Genomic DNA, 13,028 nt, shown 5'->3' with positions numbered 1-13,028 from the left:
CTTCCTGTGCCTGCGCGGGTGGGCACTGGGAAGTCTCGTTTGTGGGCACCGGCTCAGGGGCGGTGGCGGTAGGGACGGCCCCCGGCGTTTTGTGACCCGCCCCCCCACCCCGCGCCTGCTTCCCCTGGTTCTCCCCCGGCTGGCGGCGACCGGCCACAGCTGCAGCGGGCTCGGAGCGTGCGGCCTGGGTGAGTCCGGGTCGGGAGACCAGTGGGGCTAGGCGAGACCGCCGAGGGAGATTGCTACCGCTTAACGATGCTGGTTTGGGGCCTGTGATTTCGTACAGCATCAACGAGTGCATTTCTCTTTTAGCTTCTAAAGAAAAGACGCACCTATTTCTAGGGCCTCCAGGTTTAAGGGGGTTAGGGGAGGAGAGGAGGAAGATAGCGTCTGCCTTTAGAAGCTGCAGCGTTTCTTCATTGGAGCTACCGGAGCAGGATTCTGCGACCCTGGGGCGGTATCCTTTCCTAAGTTGGGCTGTTGCTTTACAACCTCAACATCAGCTTTTGTTTCACCATCCCGGCCCCAAACTGTCCTTCCTCTTTTGATTGTTTTGTAGTTGGACATCTTTGAATCCCATCCTTACTGGCCTTGTGTCCTGCATCCCGAACCTCCGTTAGTTAAAAAATAGTGACTGCATTATTTTTTTTAACCTGCCACTTTGATTAGGTCACCTTTCTTTGCAGTCCGTCATTCTTTCTAAGAGTCTTCCTTATAATTTTATGACCACGCCAGCTTCCAGACGACTTCCATTGCACTACACGATCTCCCATCCAGAGTGTTCACTTCCTACTTCTGCACCTCCTTCCAGGTCATAATCTGGTTAGTTGCTTCATTGGTTTCTTCCAGGAGATCTGGAAATTTCTCCTATAGGCTGTCATCGAGATCCATACAACCTCTGTACTTGCTTTTGCTGGTATTCTTCCCATTTTTTGCCACCGAATAGGCACAGCCGTTTCAAATGCCAAAGCTTTCTAAGGTACAATGTGGCAAGAATTTCTGATACAATTTTCGTACAGTTATTTTGGGACAGAGTTACCGTAATTTAGAGCTGCACTGTCTGTTATAGTAGCCAGTCGCCATAGGTAGCTATTGAACATTTGAAATAGGATAGATGTGCTCCAAGTGTACAATACACACCAGACTTTGGAGACATAGTATTAAAAAACGTAAAACATCTCACTAATAACTTTTATAGTAACGTTGAATTGATAATATTTTGGACATATTGGTTAAGTAGAATATTATTAAAATTAATTTCATCCTTTCTTTACTTTTTAATGTGACTACTAGAAAATTCTAAATTATTTATGTAGGTTATATTATATTTCTCTTGGACAGGATTGTGATTTTAAGTGATTTAAATGTCATTTCTGTTTCCCCTTATTTCCACTCCATATTCAAAGGACACAGCTAATTCTCTTGAGCCTCTGGGGTTATTAAAGGAAGTGGGTATTTAGGGCTCTAATCTAGACTCTTTGGGATCAAGCAGTGGTACCTAAATTGTGTTTTGACCATCTCTTTTTTATTTGCCCCACAAATTCACTAGAACTAGAATCTGTTTCTGAATATGCAGTCCTTTGCCCTCGTACCTTAATCCTGTCCTCAGAATATCTGTTTAAGCAATTGTAAAACTTCTGTCTATTGTGGACATCTGTCGTTTCTGATAGGCTTTCCAAACCAATTATCTAGTACCCATTGTTCCTTCAGTACTTAAGTGTGAGAAGCCTAAGAGTCTTTCCTAAATTAACTTTTCAGTTAAAAATACTGTTTTGCTGATCAAGTGGTGGCCTAAGCGCTCCTAACTTCTCACAGAAATTGTATTTGAGTCCTGTATGATATACTGGTGGAGATCACCTTTTAAACCAACCGTATGATACATGTTTTTGAAAATGAGAAATTATTCTTAAAATATAATAATTTTGTTCGCAATGAACACTTTTATATAATTGCTTTTCAAAACGTAGTGCATCTTGGATTGATATAGACTGCTTCTCAGCTAAAGGGCACAGTAGAAACATGTCCTCCTAGAGGTTTCCATTCATTATTAGCTTTTCCCTTGTAGATTTTCCTGTAAGTAGTACATTTGTATTAATTGTGGAGAAATGAGAAAACATAGCTATTTAGATAATTAGCATATTATTTTAATGATATCTGAGGAAATCAGAAATTAGATGTTAGCAATTACAGAGATATTAGAGATAGTTGCACTTTACTGTATATGTAAGTCAATCATTGTTTTTCTTTATAACTGAAATCAGTACTTTGATCACCCTCCTGCTTTCCTGGTCTGCTTATTCCAAAGTTTTGTGTGGTTTTGAGATGTTACTGGAAATAGTGATTTGTCTTAAAGTTGACTGCAACCCTTGTATATGAAAGATTTTTAAAAATATTATACCAATAGTTATTAAATTTTAATAGGCCCAATTCAAGAATTAAAGTTTGCCCTTTTGCTCTCTTCGTTTGGATTTGCTTGACAGTTTGTAGACACTCAAAGACTTGCCTTTTTGTAATGTTTTTCAAATGGTGGAGGTTAATATGTTAGATGTGGATGTGGGCTTTTAAGAAATTAATTATTAATGTATTAACATTTGTATTTCAGAATTTTCCTGACTCCTTGAACATGAGCCCCACACAATGGGACTTCCCTGTGGAATTATGTTGTCGGCCTATGGCTTTTGTTACTCTCACGGGCCTGGATGTGGTTTATAATGCCGTCCATCGAGCTGTCTGGGATGCTTTCTGTGCCAATCGGAGGGCTGATCGGGTACCGATTTCTTTCAAGGTGCTCCCAGGTGACCATGAGTATCCCAAATGTAGACCCAAGGTAATGACATTATGATTGCAAGGGGACTCTCCTTCTCCCTCTGTCTCTTTCTTTGCGTGTGTGTATCTTTTTTGTTCCTATATCTGTGCAGGAAAACCCCTGAGTTTATCAAGGGTATGGTTACAGTGGTGCATGAAGAAAACTCCAGATGTTTTCTTGTATGTAGTATACTACAGGTGTATCTAATAATCCCTTTTTTTTTTACCCCAGAAGAATAATTGCTTTATAATTATTAAGCTTTCTATCCTATGAGCCTAGGTTTTCCATTTTTTATTTTGTTGCTAAAAAGAGACCCCAAGGCTCCATAATTTTAACAAAGGCCTCTCTAAAAGGAAGGTCTCACATTCCCCACTCACCATTGCCAGTATCATTATAAAATCCATAGTCTCTGCAGTTTGGTTTGGTTTCACAAACATATTTTGAGCACTTGCTTTGGTTTAGAGTACCTGGAACTATGCAACAGGCTGGTGATAGAAATTTAAATAATACATACTCTCTGTCCTTGATGAGTTCTACATAAACTAAAACAGTTTATTCAGTGTGGAATAGGAGGGGTATTAAGTTCAAAACTGACTTTTATAATGAACATCATGGCAGAGACTCTGATTTACTTAGAAAAAAAATACTTAGAATGATGATAGTATGAATTAATAATAGCAACTCATACACGTATATTGCTTATTATGTCAATTTGCTTTTTAAGAAAGTTATGTACATTGACTGATTTGTCACTTACTGTAATCTTTTCAGGTTGGTCTGAAAGTCAGTTAATAAGACACATTGATCAAAATAAACTGCCTACTTTTTTTTCCCCCCTAGAGCAATGTTTCTGACAGACTGGTCTTTGGACCAAGTATATCATCACCTGGGGTGTTTATTAAGCATGTCAGTACTGGCTGTCCTCAGTTAAACTCGGGGGAGTGTAGGACCTGTAGATTTGGTCACCTGCTGATTCTTTTGCATGTGTTTGAGACTCACACACCAGAGACACAGTTTCATATATCCAGCCCTAGAAACTGTGAGCTTTCTCTGAAACTGTGGGAGCAGTAGCACCCCTGGCTCTTACACACTGTTTTTAATGTGGTGTTTGTGTCAAGGAAGACCAGCGGCCCAGCACGACTCACCCCTTTCCTCCTGGATTCATTCTTCAGAATTCTCATTTTCCTCCTCCTGGTTCTTTCCTGAGTTCCCAAGGTGTTTTGTGTCAGATTTCCTTCCTGTCCTCTCTTTCCTCACGTGGAATAACCATTGGACCAGCGTGAACTGGAGTAGTCTGGCCAGTGCGGGTGCTTTGGGGGTAACTTGAGATTTCACCCGGGTTCTTCAGGGCATCCCCTCCCCACGACGTGGCACTTAGCGCTGACCCCCAGTGACTGCCCTTATGCTTCTGTATTTAAGAATTGTCCTTCATTTTTTTCTTTCACCCACAAGTGAGGTGTAATGCCATTCTGGTGACATGACTTTGAAGCAGATGAAGCCATATTGGGTTTTAGAGAATATTTGAGCAGCTTTTACAAGAAGAGAATCTGGGATGGTGAGGAATATAAGTAGAATTTATTGGGAAAAGGGCTGTTTACTTCCAGGGTATTTGAAAGCCTTGACATCATTAGAAATGCTTTGACTTTGGTCAGTCTTTAAATGGAAATGGTACTGGCTCTAGGGTTGAGATTCTACCTCCAGTACTTGCTAGCTCTTGCCTGATCTCTGTAAGCCTGAATGTCCTCATCTTAAAAATGCGCCGTGTGTATATTGAATGAGATAAATACAGAGAAAGTGCCTGCACTCCATAACAGGTGGTTTCTGCTGCTCTTGTTGTCAAAATACCTGTTTTCAACTTTGGCTAATGTTTGCAGAGAACTTCATATGAATGGTACATTCCCAAAGGGATCCTGAAGACAGGCTGGATGAATAAGCATCTGAATCTGGTGCCAGCCCTGGTGGTCGTGTTCTACGAACTGGACTGGGATGAGCCCCAGTGGAAAGAAAAGCAGTCTGAGTGCGCGACCAGAGTGGAAATAGTTAGGTATGGTCCCGTGTGTCAGGCTGACTGTGTTGCGTCAAACTCACATCTGGAGTTTACTGACATTTATCGAAGGCAGCTGAGTGCCGTTAAGACTGCCGTAGTCATTTGGGGATCACTGGCCTCCAGTGAAACCTGTTCACTTCCAACAGGTAACATTAATATTAACTTAAGGAATGGTAAGCAATGTGAAGAAATTTCTAAGACAAATTGACCTGAATTTCCAAATGCTTTTTCTTGCATTTATAATTTTTTGGGGGGGGAGATACAGTGGTTTGCTATTTAGTCTCATAAAACACTTTTTGCATTATCACCATTTATTTCAAAGTAAGTCTTTTGGATGACTAATATATCACTATAAAGAAATAAGTTGTAGTGTAACTTTTACATTGAAGTATATGTTAAACTTTTGCCTGTAAAGCAGATTTTTGTAAGGAACAGAAGCTTTATCTGAGATTATACTTTTAAATCATTGTGGCATGTATGTTTCTTTGTATGTAGGAAAAGAGTTCCCCCAATCTTGGGGTTTTTAAGTTGCAGTTTGTCTTTCTTTGAATTGTCAAGCTTGTATTTTATGTAGTCTTGAATACATTTTTTAAGTTAAAACAGTTTAATTACTTAACTAATTTTATTGTTATTTTTCCACTGCAGGCAGAGTTTACAAGGGAGAAACACAAAAGTTGCAGTGGTTCTGATTCAGAAGAAAACCCCTTTGCCCCCAGGTAGCAAAAGGTTAATTAATAACTAATTGATTGGTTTATCCCTCCAATTCTTATTACCAGGAGGCATAGTTTTTAATGTTGAAATCTTTCATGCATTCAGTTATGGGAAATATGGTGTGTTAACTTTAAAAAGTACCAATAATGCATGAGTAAATGCTTATCGTAAAAACTAAAAACATTAAAGAGTGCAAATCTTCTCAAGTCCTGCTCCCTAGTTCCCCTTACCTCCAGGGAGGCACATGTCAATTGACAAAAGAGTTATTCACTTGATTTTTAAAAAAGAAGGTTTTTTGCTTATCTGAGATCTATTTGAAATTATATTCCTTACGTAATACTTTTTTCTTAATTTGCAATAGAGCAAAGAAAAATGCTGTAGGATTTCTAGTTTCCTATAAGAAAATGTCCTGGTTTCAAGTGTGTATTTATTCTACCATCTCAGACTTTAGAAGCCAAAATACTTTTTTTGTTTCTATCTTGAAACTTGAAGCATCTTAAATAGTTATGGAAACAACTTTCATGAACTATTGCTTCCATTTTTAGTTACGGTTTTGAAACAATTAAGCGGTATATCTGTTGGCATTACTTGGCCCATCTTGGCCTAGTAGAAAATTCCACAGTGTTCTCCTAACAGATATTTACTGTGTAACTTCTAAGCATCCCACAGAGCTCTCAAGGATTCCAGGGGTCTTATAGACGTGGTGAAAAGTGGTTTGGGTTTTTTTTCTTAATTATATTGTACTGATTTGGGGAAATGTCCAATTAGAAAAAATGCATTAATTATTTTCTCTTTTTATGGCACTTGTTGTCAACAGGAGAAGATGTCATTGCTTCCGAAAGGGCTGCAGCCTTGTGCAATGCGTGTGAACTCTCGGGGAAGTCTTTGTTTGTACTGCCCCATACGGACCACCTTGTGGGTTATATTATAAGGTAAATAACCTAAAATATATACTGAATTTTTAAAGTTCTGACTATTCCATTTTATTTCATTTTTTTACATATTTTTCTTAGATGTATTTAAACCCTTTGAATGCAGATTCAGAACTCTGTTTTATTCTGAGGAGGAAGAACCTTGACGTTCAATCCTTATCTGACTTTGAATTCAGCTTTCTTTCATGCCCTAGGAAGATACTTCTGATATGTACTTATTTTCACAAACAGAACTTTTAGTTGTTTATCCATCTCTGGGCAAATTTTCTTGGTTCCCCTGTAATCTCATAGTTATAGAATGAAGCAGGATTTAATTTATACAAATGTTATTTCCACCTCATTTGCCAGTTCTCATTTTTGGTCCTTTTCCCATTATTTTCCTTAATCTTTAAACCCTAAATGTCAGAGTCACAAAAGATAATCGAATCTAATTGAATATTAGATATCTGTTTCTTTCATACTTATAAAATTGTAAAATAATAGGAGATTATTAGTGATTACCTAATTTTTACAAATTACAAGAAAGTTTTTTCTTAGATTGTAAAATTTTAAATGGCTTTTGGTGGGTCTTCTTTTTAGATTTTTTTATCTAAAAATTTAGCTTATATTTTGCTTTACTTTTTATCTTAATCATGAAGTAAAGCAGACATTATTATCTCTGTCAGGATTTTACTTTCAGGTCTTATAAATATGATTCTTGAAAACACTTTGGTTTAAAATAACTTCAGTGTTTGAATGTTGGTCTTTTTTAACAGATTAGAAAACGCCTTTTATGAACATGCACAGACTTATTACTACACTGAAATTAGAAGAGTGAAATCTCATAAAGAATTTTTGAATAAAACAACACACCAGGTACGTGTCTTTTCCTAAAGAAGGAAATAATAGCAGCATTCTAGAGTAGATCATTCATCATTGATTATTTTTGAGGAGATGATTTAATGTCTTTAATACTTTGATGTTTTTTAAATGGCTTCTGTGCTTTTGAAGTTTTTTTTTTAAAGCTTTTAAAAACTATTTTGTCTTTTGTCATCTTTGCCTTTAAAGCTCTTGAAGATAGATTTTGGTAGCCTTCTTAACTACACTTGTTTACTGGAATAATTCTTGAACTTTAATTTTGGATATTTTCCTTTATACTTTTAGGTCTCCTCTTAAACATTATTGTAATTTTTACATTTTTAAGAGAATATGTGTAGTAATGATATTTTTTTTCCATTCTTCTTTTCAGCTTTTATTTGTTAGACATCAGTTCAAAATAGCTTTCTTCAGTGAGTTGAAACAAGATACACAAAATGCTCTGAAGTAAGTTTCTAACAGTTGTCAAACTAAATTTTTCTTTATGTTAACAATAACATAGTAGTGGCAATTTCTGAATCTCAACCAAACTTTAAGTTTAAAATGTTTATGTTGGTTAGAGTCAGGTTTGTAATATTCACTTTAATTTTTCTAGTTAAATGGAATATATTTGAGTTTTTTAAAAAATATATCCATTTTATTATCAGAAGTAAATTTTATAGTATCAGAAAGCTTTCTGGTGTAATTTAATTAAATTTCATGATCTAAAGAAACATATTAAAATTTTTCCCATTCTGTTACCTACTTCTTATTTGTATACTCAGTAAAATCCTTGTGTTAAGACTGATTTTCAAAGTTTCATGTGTATTAAACATTATCTGAATCAGACTGAATTTCTTAAGGTGTGTAGTACATTTATTCAATTCAACTATGATTTTATTTTAATTAATTTTTTTTTAGTTTATAATACCTGCCAGTAGCATCATTTTTCATTCTTTTTAAATTTTATTTATTTATTTATTTTTGGCTGCATTGGGTCTTCGTTGCTGCACACAGACTTTTCTCTAGTTGCGGTGAGCGGGGGCTACTCTTCGTTGTGGTGCGCGGGCTTCTCATTGCAGTGGCTCCTCTTGTTGCGGAGCACGGGCTCTAGGCATGCAGGCTTCAGTAGTTGCGGCACGCGGGCTCAATAGTTGTGGCGCACGGGCTTAGTTGCTCCGCAGCATGTGGGATCTTCCCTGACCAGGGCTCGAACCTATGTCCCCTGCATTGGCAGGCAGATTCTTAACCACTGCGCCACCAGGGAAGTCCCACTTTTCATTCTAAGGCTCTGCTTAGAGCTTTGAAGAGTAGTTGCAGATGTGTTGGCAGTGGTTAGGCATTTTATCCCTTTGCTTTTATTTTACTAAACACAATTTAATAAAACATCTCTTTCTAGCTTTAACTCAATTTTTTAAGATTAACAGTGCCAGTGTAGCAAGAGGATAAAAACCAGCTATATATCCTAAAATTGAGGAGAGGCTAAATATACATGGAAGGGTGGAACAGAGAAATAATAAGTCTGTCATCCAGAGGAATACCGCAGAAACCTCCTCTCTTTTGTTGCTAATGAGGTGCTAAGCACCAAATTGTGTTCTATAAATCTCAACAACTTCATATAGTTTTAGTTGATTTTAATGTAGTTCATTTTTTATCCGTGGTATTAGTGAAACACCCTCAATTCCAATTCTGTTCAAACACAGTTCTGGAAAGAAAAATGTTACGTGGAGAAGTTAGGAGCAAACACTTTTCTTTGGAGAAGACTGAGATTTTCTCATTACCTTCCATCTTCTATCAGACTTTCCTTTCTCACACTATTCTCTCCTTCAGCGCTCGCTGCCCTGAGGGCATCCCCACTGCAGCCCATACCCGAGACTAGTGATACCCATTTCAGTTGTGGAGGTACTTGGGTTTAAAGCTGTTGACCCATCTCTGTCTTGATAGCACCTTCTTCGCTAATACAATTTCTGTTTGTTTGAGAAGCTCAACATGGTACTTTTAAAAAATACTAATTTTTTTTAACAGAATGTTAATTTTGTCATGTAACTCTGGACACTTTTCCACTTTACTTTCATTTTGCAACTGAATTCCTATCCGTTATAGGCAGATGTTAGTGACAGCAGTGTACAGTGGTTCTGTTCTTAGTGAAAAGTCATTGATTCCTCCCACACATAATGAACCAATATATCATTTTTCAGGACGTCAGAGATTGTTATGTATATGTTATTATTGAGCTGTTGAGTGCTAAGAAATGTTGAGTGAATATTGTTTCTGTTGTTTCTAATAATTTTGCTCTTAGGAATCTTTACTTAAAATTAATTTATATCATAATTAACTACCTTCCCCATGTTTATATTAGGAATTACAGGACCGCCTATAATCTTGTACATGAATTGAGAGCCCATGAAACTAATATTCTGGAAATTAAGACCATGGCAGGATTTATCAACTACAAGGTAATAGTTCTACTTCCAAATAAACAAAATTTGGCTTTAAATATTGGAGTATCTTTTTAAAGTTTGGAAATCCAGATGACTCACTTGCTCTGAAAAGTGAGTATTTGATGAATTACGCTATGCTGTTTTATGTCCTTTATCTCAAGGGGCACCCTGGTTTTAGCGGCCTGGTTGTAACGCTTGGTTTTGAGCTATGGTCCCAGAGTTCTCATTTAGAGGAGTTTTATCTTTGTAAAACTCCTTGAGGAGGGTCTTTTGTTTGTTTTTAAGTGGGTGCAGGAGGGAGTGAGAAGAAAGCTGCCTACAGTATTGAATTTTAGAAGCTGCAACTTATTAGAACTGGGTGAGCCTTCCTTGGTTTAATGGCCAGCCATAGAAAAGGTGTACCTATTCCCCTTAGAGAAAACTTTTATATGTGTTATGTGAGCATTTTAAAGTGGTATATGGTAGAAATAGACACCCCCAGAAGGCAGATGAGGCTTTTTGTTTTGCTTTTAATCTTTCCACACTCATCTTTTAAAGAGGCTGGCACTGGGTTAGTGATGTAAGGGCAGAGGGACACTTTGTTCACTGCTTGTGTAGGTGTAAATTAGTACAGCTTCTATAGAGGCTATTTTTGCAATGACAGTGCAGATTTCAAGTGGATATTCCTTTTGACCTAGCAATTCCATTTTGGGAAATTTATCCCACGAGTGTGCTAAGACTTGCAAATCACATATGTAAGGATATTTATTGCCTCTTGTAATAGGAAAAGGTTGGAAACAACCCCACAATAACTGACTGGTCAATATAAATTATAACTCCAAACAACGAAATATTATACAACTATCAAGAATGAAGCAGCTCCATGCATTGAAATGGAATGATATCCAAGATATATTGTTAGGTGAAAAAAGTAAGGCACAAAGCAGCATATTTAGTGTGATGCTATTTGTATAAAAATAATAGTTTATTTGTAAATGCACATACACACTTGTCTGTGCACAGAATATATCACCAAATGTATGCTGGGAGCTTGTTGCCTCTAGAGAGGGAAATTGGATGGCTGAGGGACAGGGATGGATGAGAGATTTAACTTTTCATGTATTCCCTTATACCTTAAAAAAAAAATTAAAAGTGGTAATAAGCATGTGGAAATAAATTTAGGCTTTGTTTCTTCTTTTTTTTTCATTTAGCCTACATACATACAGATTTTTACTTTGAAATAACATCCCAGATAATTTTTCAAGAATTTCTGTAATCCTTGTTTGATATGGAGGCTACTGTGCTCTAATTGTTCTACAAAAAATCTTTAGCTTTCTGACAGTTCTAAAACTGAAAGTTAATCTGTCCTTTCTCAGTTACCTGTTGGAAATATTTCATTTTTGCCCGTCTTTATGCTCTTCATTGGGTTTAATATTTCTTTATTCTATACTTTAAAAAACTTTGTAAGGTATAGAATAGATTCATTACAAATAGTGAATAATTTTATTTCATTAATCAAAGGGACATAACCTCTGTTTTTAGCATAACCTTTCTAATAGAGAAAATCAGTTCTGTTGCACTTCAATTCTATTGAATTTCAGAGAAGGAAATTCCATACTCTTTTTAAAGTTAGTCTCAATTTTTATATATTTTTAAATGAATACGCCTTTTGACTTTGGTTTTCTTCTTTACTTTGGGGTTGATTTTACATCTTCCAGATCTGTAGGCTGTGTTTTCAGCACAACACCCCACTGGACGCAATTGCTCAGTTCCGAAAGCACATCGACTTGTGTAAGAAAAAAATCGGAAGTGCAGAGTTGTCTTTTGAGCATGCTGCATGGATGTCTAAACAGTATGTTTTAAATTGTATTTTCAGAATGTTTTTTAAACAAATACTTGGGGTTTGGAGGAATGGAGTTAGCATGGACTTTGGTTCTAAATCGAACTAAGATTTTTGCCAGTAAGTAGGTTTTTAATGATCCACCATAAGTATGTTCCCAGTAATTGTAGATACTGATTCATACAGTTTCTTAATGGAAATTAGCTAGTTCCTGGGACCATCTCTTTCATTCAATATATATATATCAAGTTTCCACCATGTGTCTAAATACCAAGAATATAGCAGTGAATAGACAGTATCCCTACTGACATGGAACTTGCTCTCTGAGACTGATGACTAAAAATTGCTAAAATGAAAATTTTCCCAGAAACATGGATGTATTTGAGTGGTGGGAACTATGTTGACATCTGGCTTGATGGTATATTTATAAAGACCTGCTAACACAGAAGAGTTGACTTAAAGAATTTTTCTGTAACCTACGATTAGTGTGTGTTAGTGTTTACAAAGAAATCCCCACAATTAATAGTTCAGCAGTAGCATTATTTTGATACAGTCTGCTGAGGTTATGGTTCCAGGATGAATAACTACTAGAAGTAAGCTGCTTTTTCTTTCCTTTTTCTTTTTAATTCCATTTTTTTATTTCTTGATTTTTTTTTTTCTTTAAGATTCCAGGCCTTTGGAGATTTATTTGATGAAGCTATCAAGTTGGGGTTGACAGCTATTCAAACTCAGAATCCTGGTTTTTATTACCAGCAGGCAGCATACTATGCCCAGGAGCGGAAACAGCTTACGAAAACCCTCTGTAACCATGAAGTAAGTCACTGACTCCTGTATTATCTGGCATTTAGGAAATCTATTAACCTTCTCTTGAAAGAAGATAATACTGATTGGTGTTGATAGTTTTTTCCAAGCCTTTGCATGTAACAAGTTTTTATCGTTTATATTTTCAGGAATTAGGATTATTTTCAGTTTTAGCCTGAGTACTCTATTTTCACCTGTGAATTAAGCAGAAGTTTCTCTTTGAAGAACTGATTTATGATTAGCGATAAGTCAGTGATTTAGAGGAGAGAAAGTTACTTTAAAATAAAAGCCACAGTTTAGTCCATGCCTTACTGTAAATCCATTGTTTTGTTTCTGTGATCACTGCTAGAGTTTGAAGGACACTGAGAAATGTGCTTTATTTTGACCCACTGGAGAGCATAACGTTCTCCTCCTTTCTCTTCCTGGGGTTCTCCTCCATGGAAAACTAAAGAATCTATTTGAGGATGTTAACTGCGTATTTTCTTAAACTTGACATTTCATTTTGCCTTTCTCTTGGATGGTTATATTTAAATACCAGTCTTCCCATAAGCACCTTTAAAATAAGAACATGGTGTGTGTATATAGATAGAGATATTTACATTCACATAGTTATTTCAGTTTATTTTCACTTAAAACC

The 13,028-nt window shown here is 36.5% G+C and overlaps 1 protein-coding gene across 1 annotated transcript in view; it reads left to right on the top strand.

The window, feature by feature from the left end:
* The first annotated feature begins 45 nt into the window (after nucleotides 1–45).
* The window catches only part of TRAPPC11 (trafficking protein particle complex subunit 11), a 39,846-nt gene continuing 26,863 nt past the window's right edge, over nucleotides 46–13,028 (top strand). Inside the window, exons 1-10 of the mRNA XM_082444779.1 lie at nucleotides 46–188; nucleotides 2,603–2,827; nucleotides 4,681–4,850; nucleotides 5,499–5,569; nucleotides 6,382–6,496; nucleotides 7,252–7,351; nucleotides 7,725–7,798; nucleotides 9,690–9,786; nucleotides 11,469–11,602; nucleotides 12,256–12,403. Of these exons, the coding sequence (XP_082300905.1) occupies nucleotides 2,624–2,827; nucleotides 4,681–4,850; nucleotides 5,499–5,569; nucleotides 6,382–6,496; nucleotides 7,252–7,351; nucleotides 7,725–7,798; nucleotides 9,690–9,786; nucleotides 11,469–11,602; nucleotides 12,256–12,403 (1,113 nt within the window). The 5' untranslated portion in view covers nucleotides 46–188; nucleotides 2,603–2,623. The remainder of the gene's footprint in view (nucleotides 189–2,602; nucleotides 2,828–4,680; nucleotides 4,851–5,498; nucleotides 5,570–6,381; nucleotides 6,497–7,251; nucleotides 7,352–7,724; nucleotides 7,799–9,689; nucleotides 9,787–11,468; nucleotides 11,603–12,255; nucleotides 12,404–13,028) is intronic.

This window comes from Balaenoptera physalus, assembly GCF_965194825.1.
Source record: "Balaenoptera physalus genome assembly, chromosome: 21".
NCBI lineage: Eukaryota > Metazoa > Chordata > Mammalia > Artiodactyla > Balaenopteridae > Balaenoptera > Balaenoptera physalus.
Note: the sequence above shows the minus strand (reverse complement) of the source record. Positions and strands in the feature narration are given on the sequence as shown.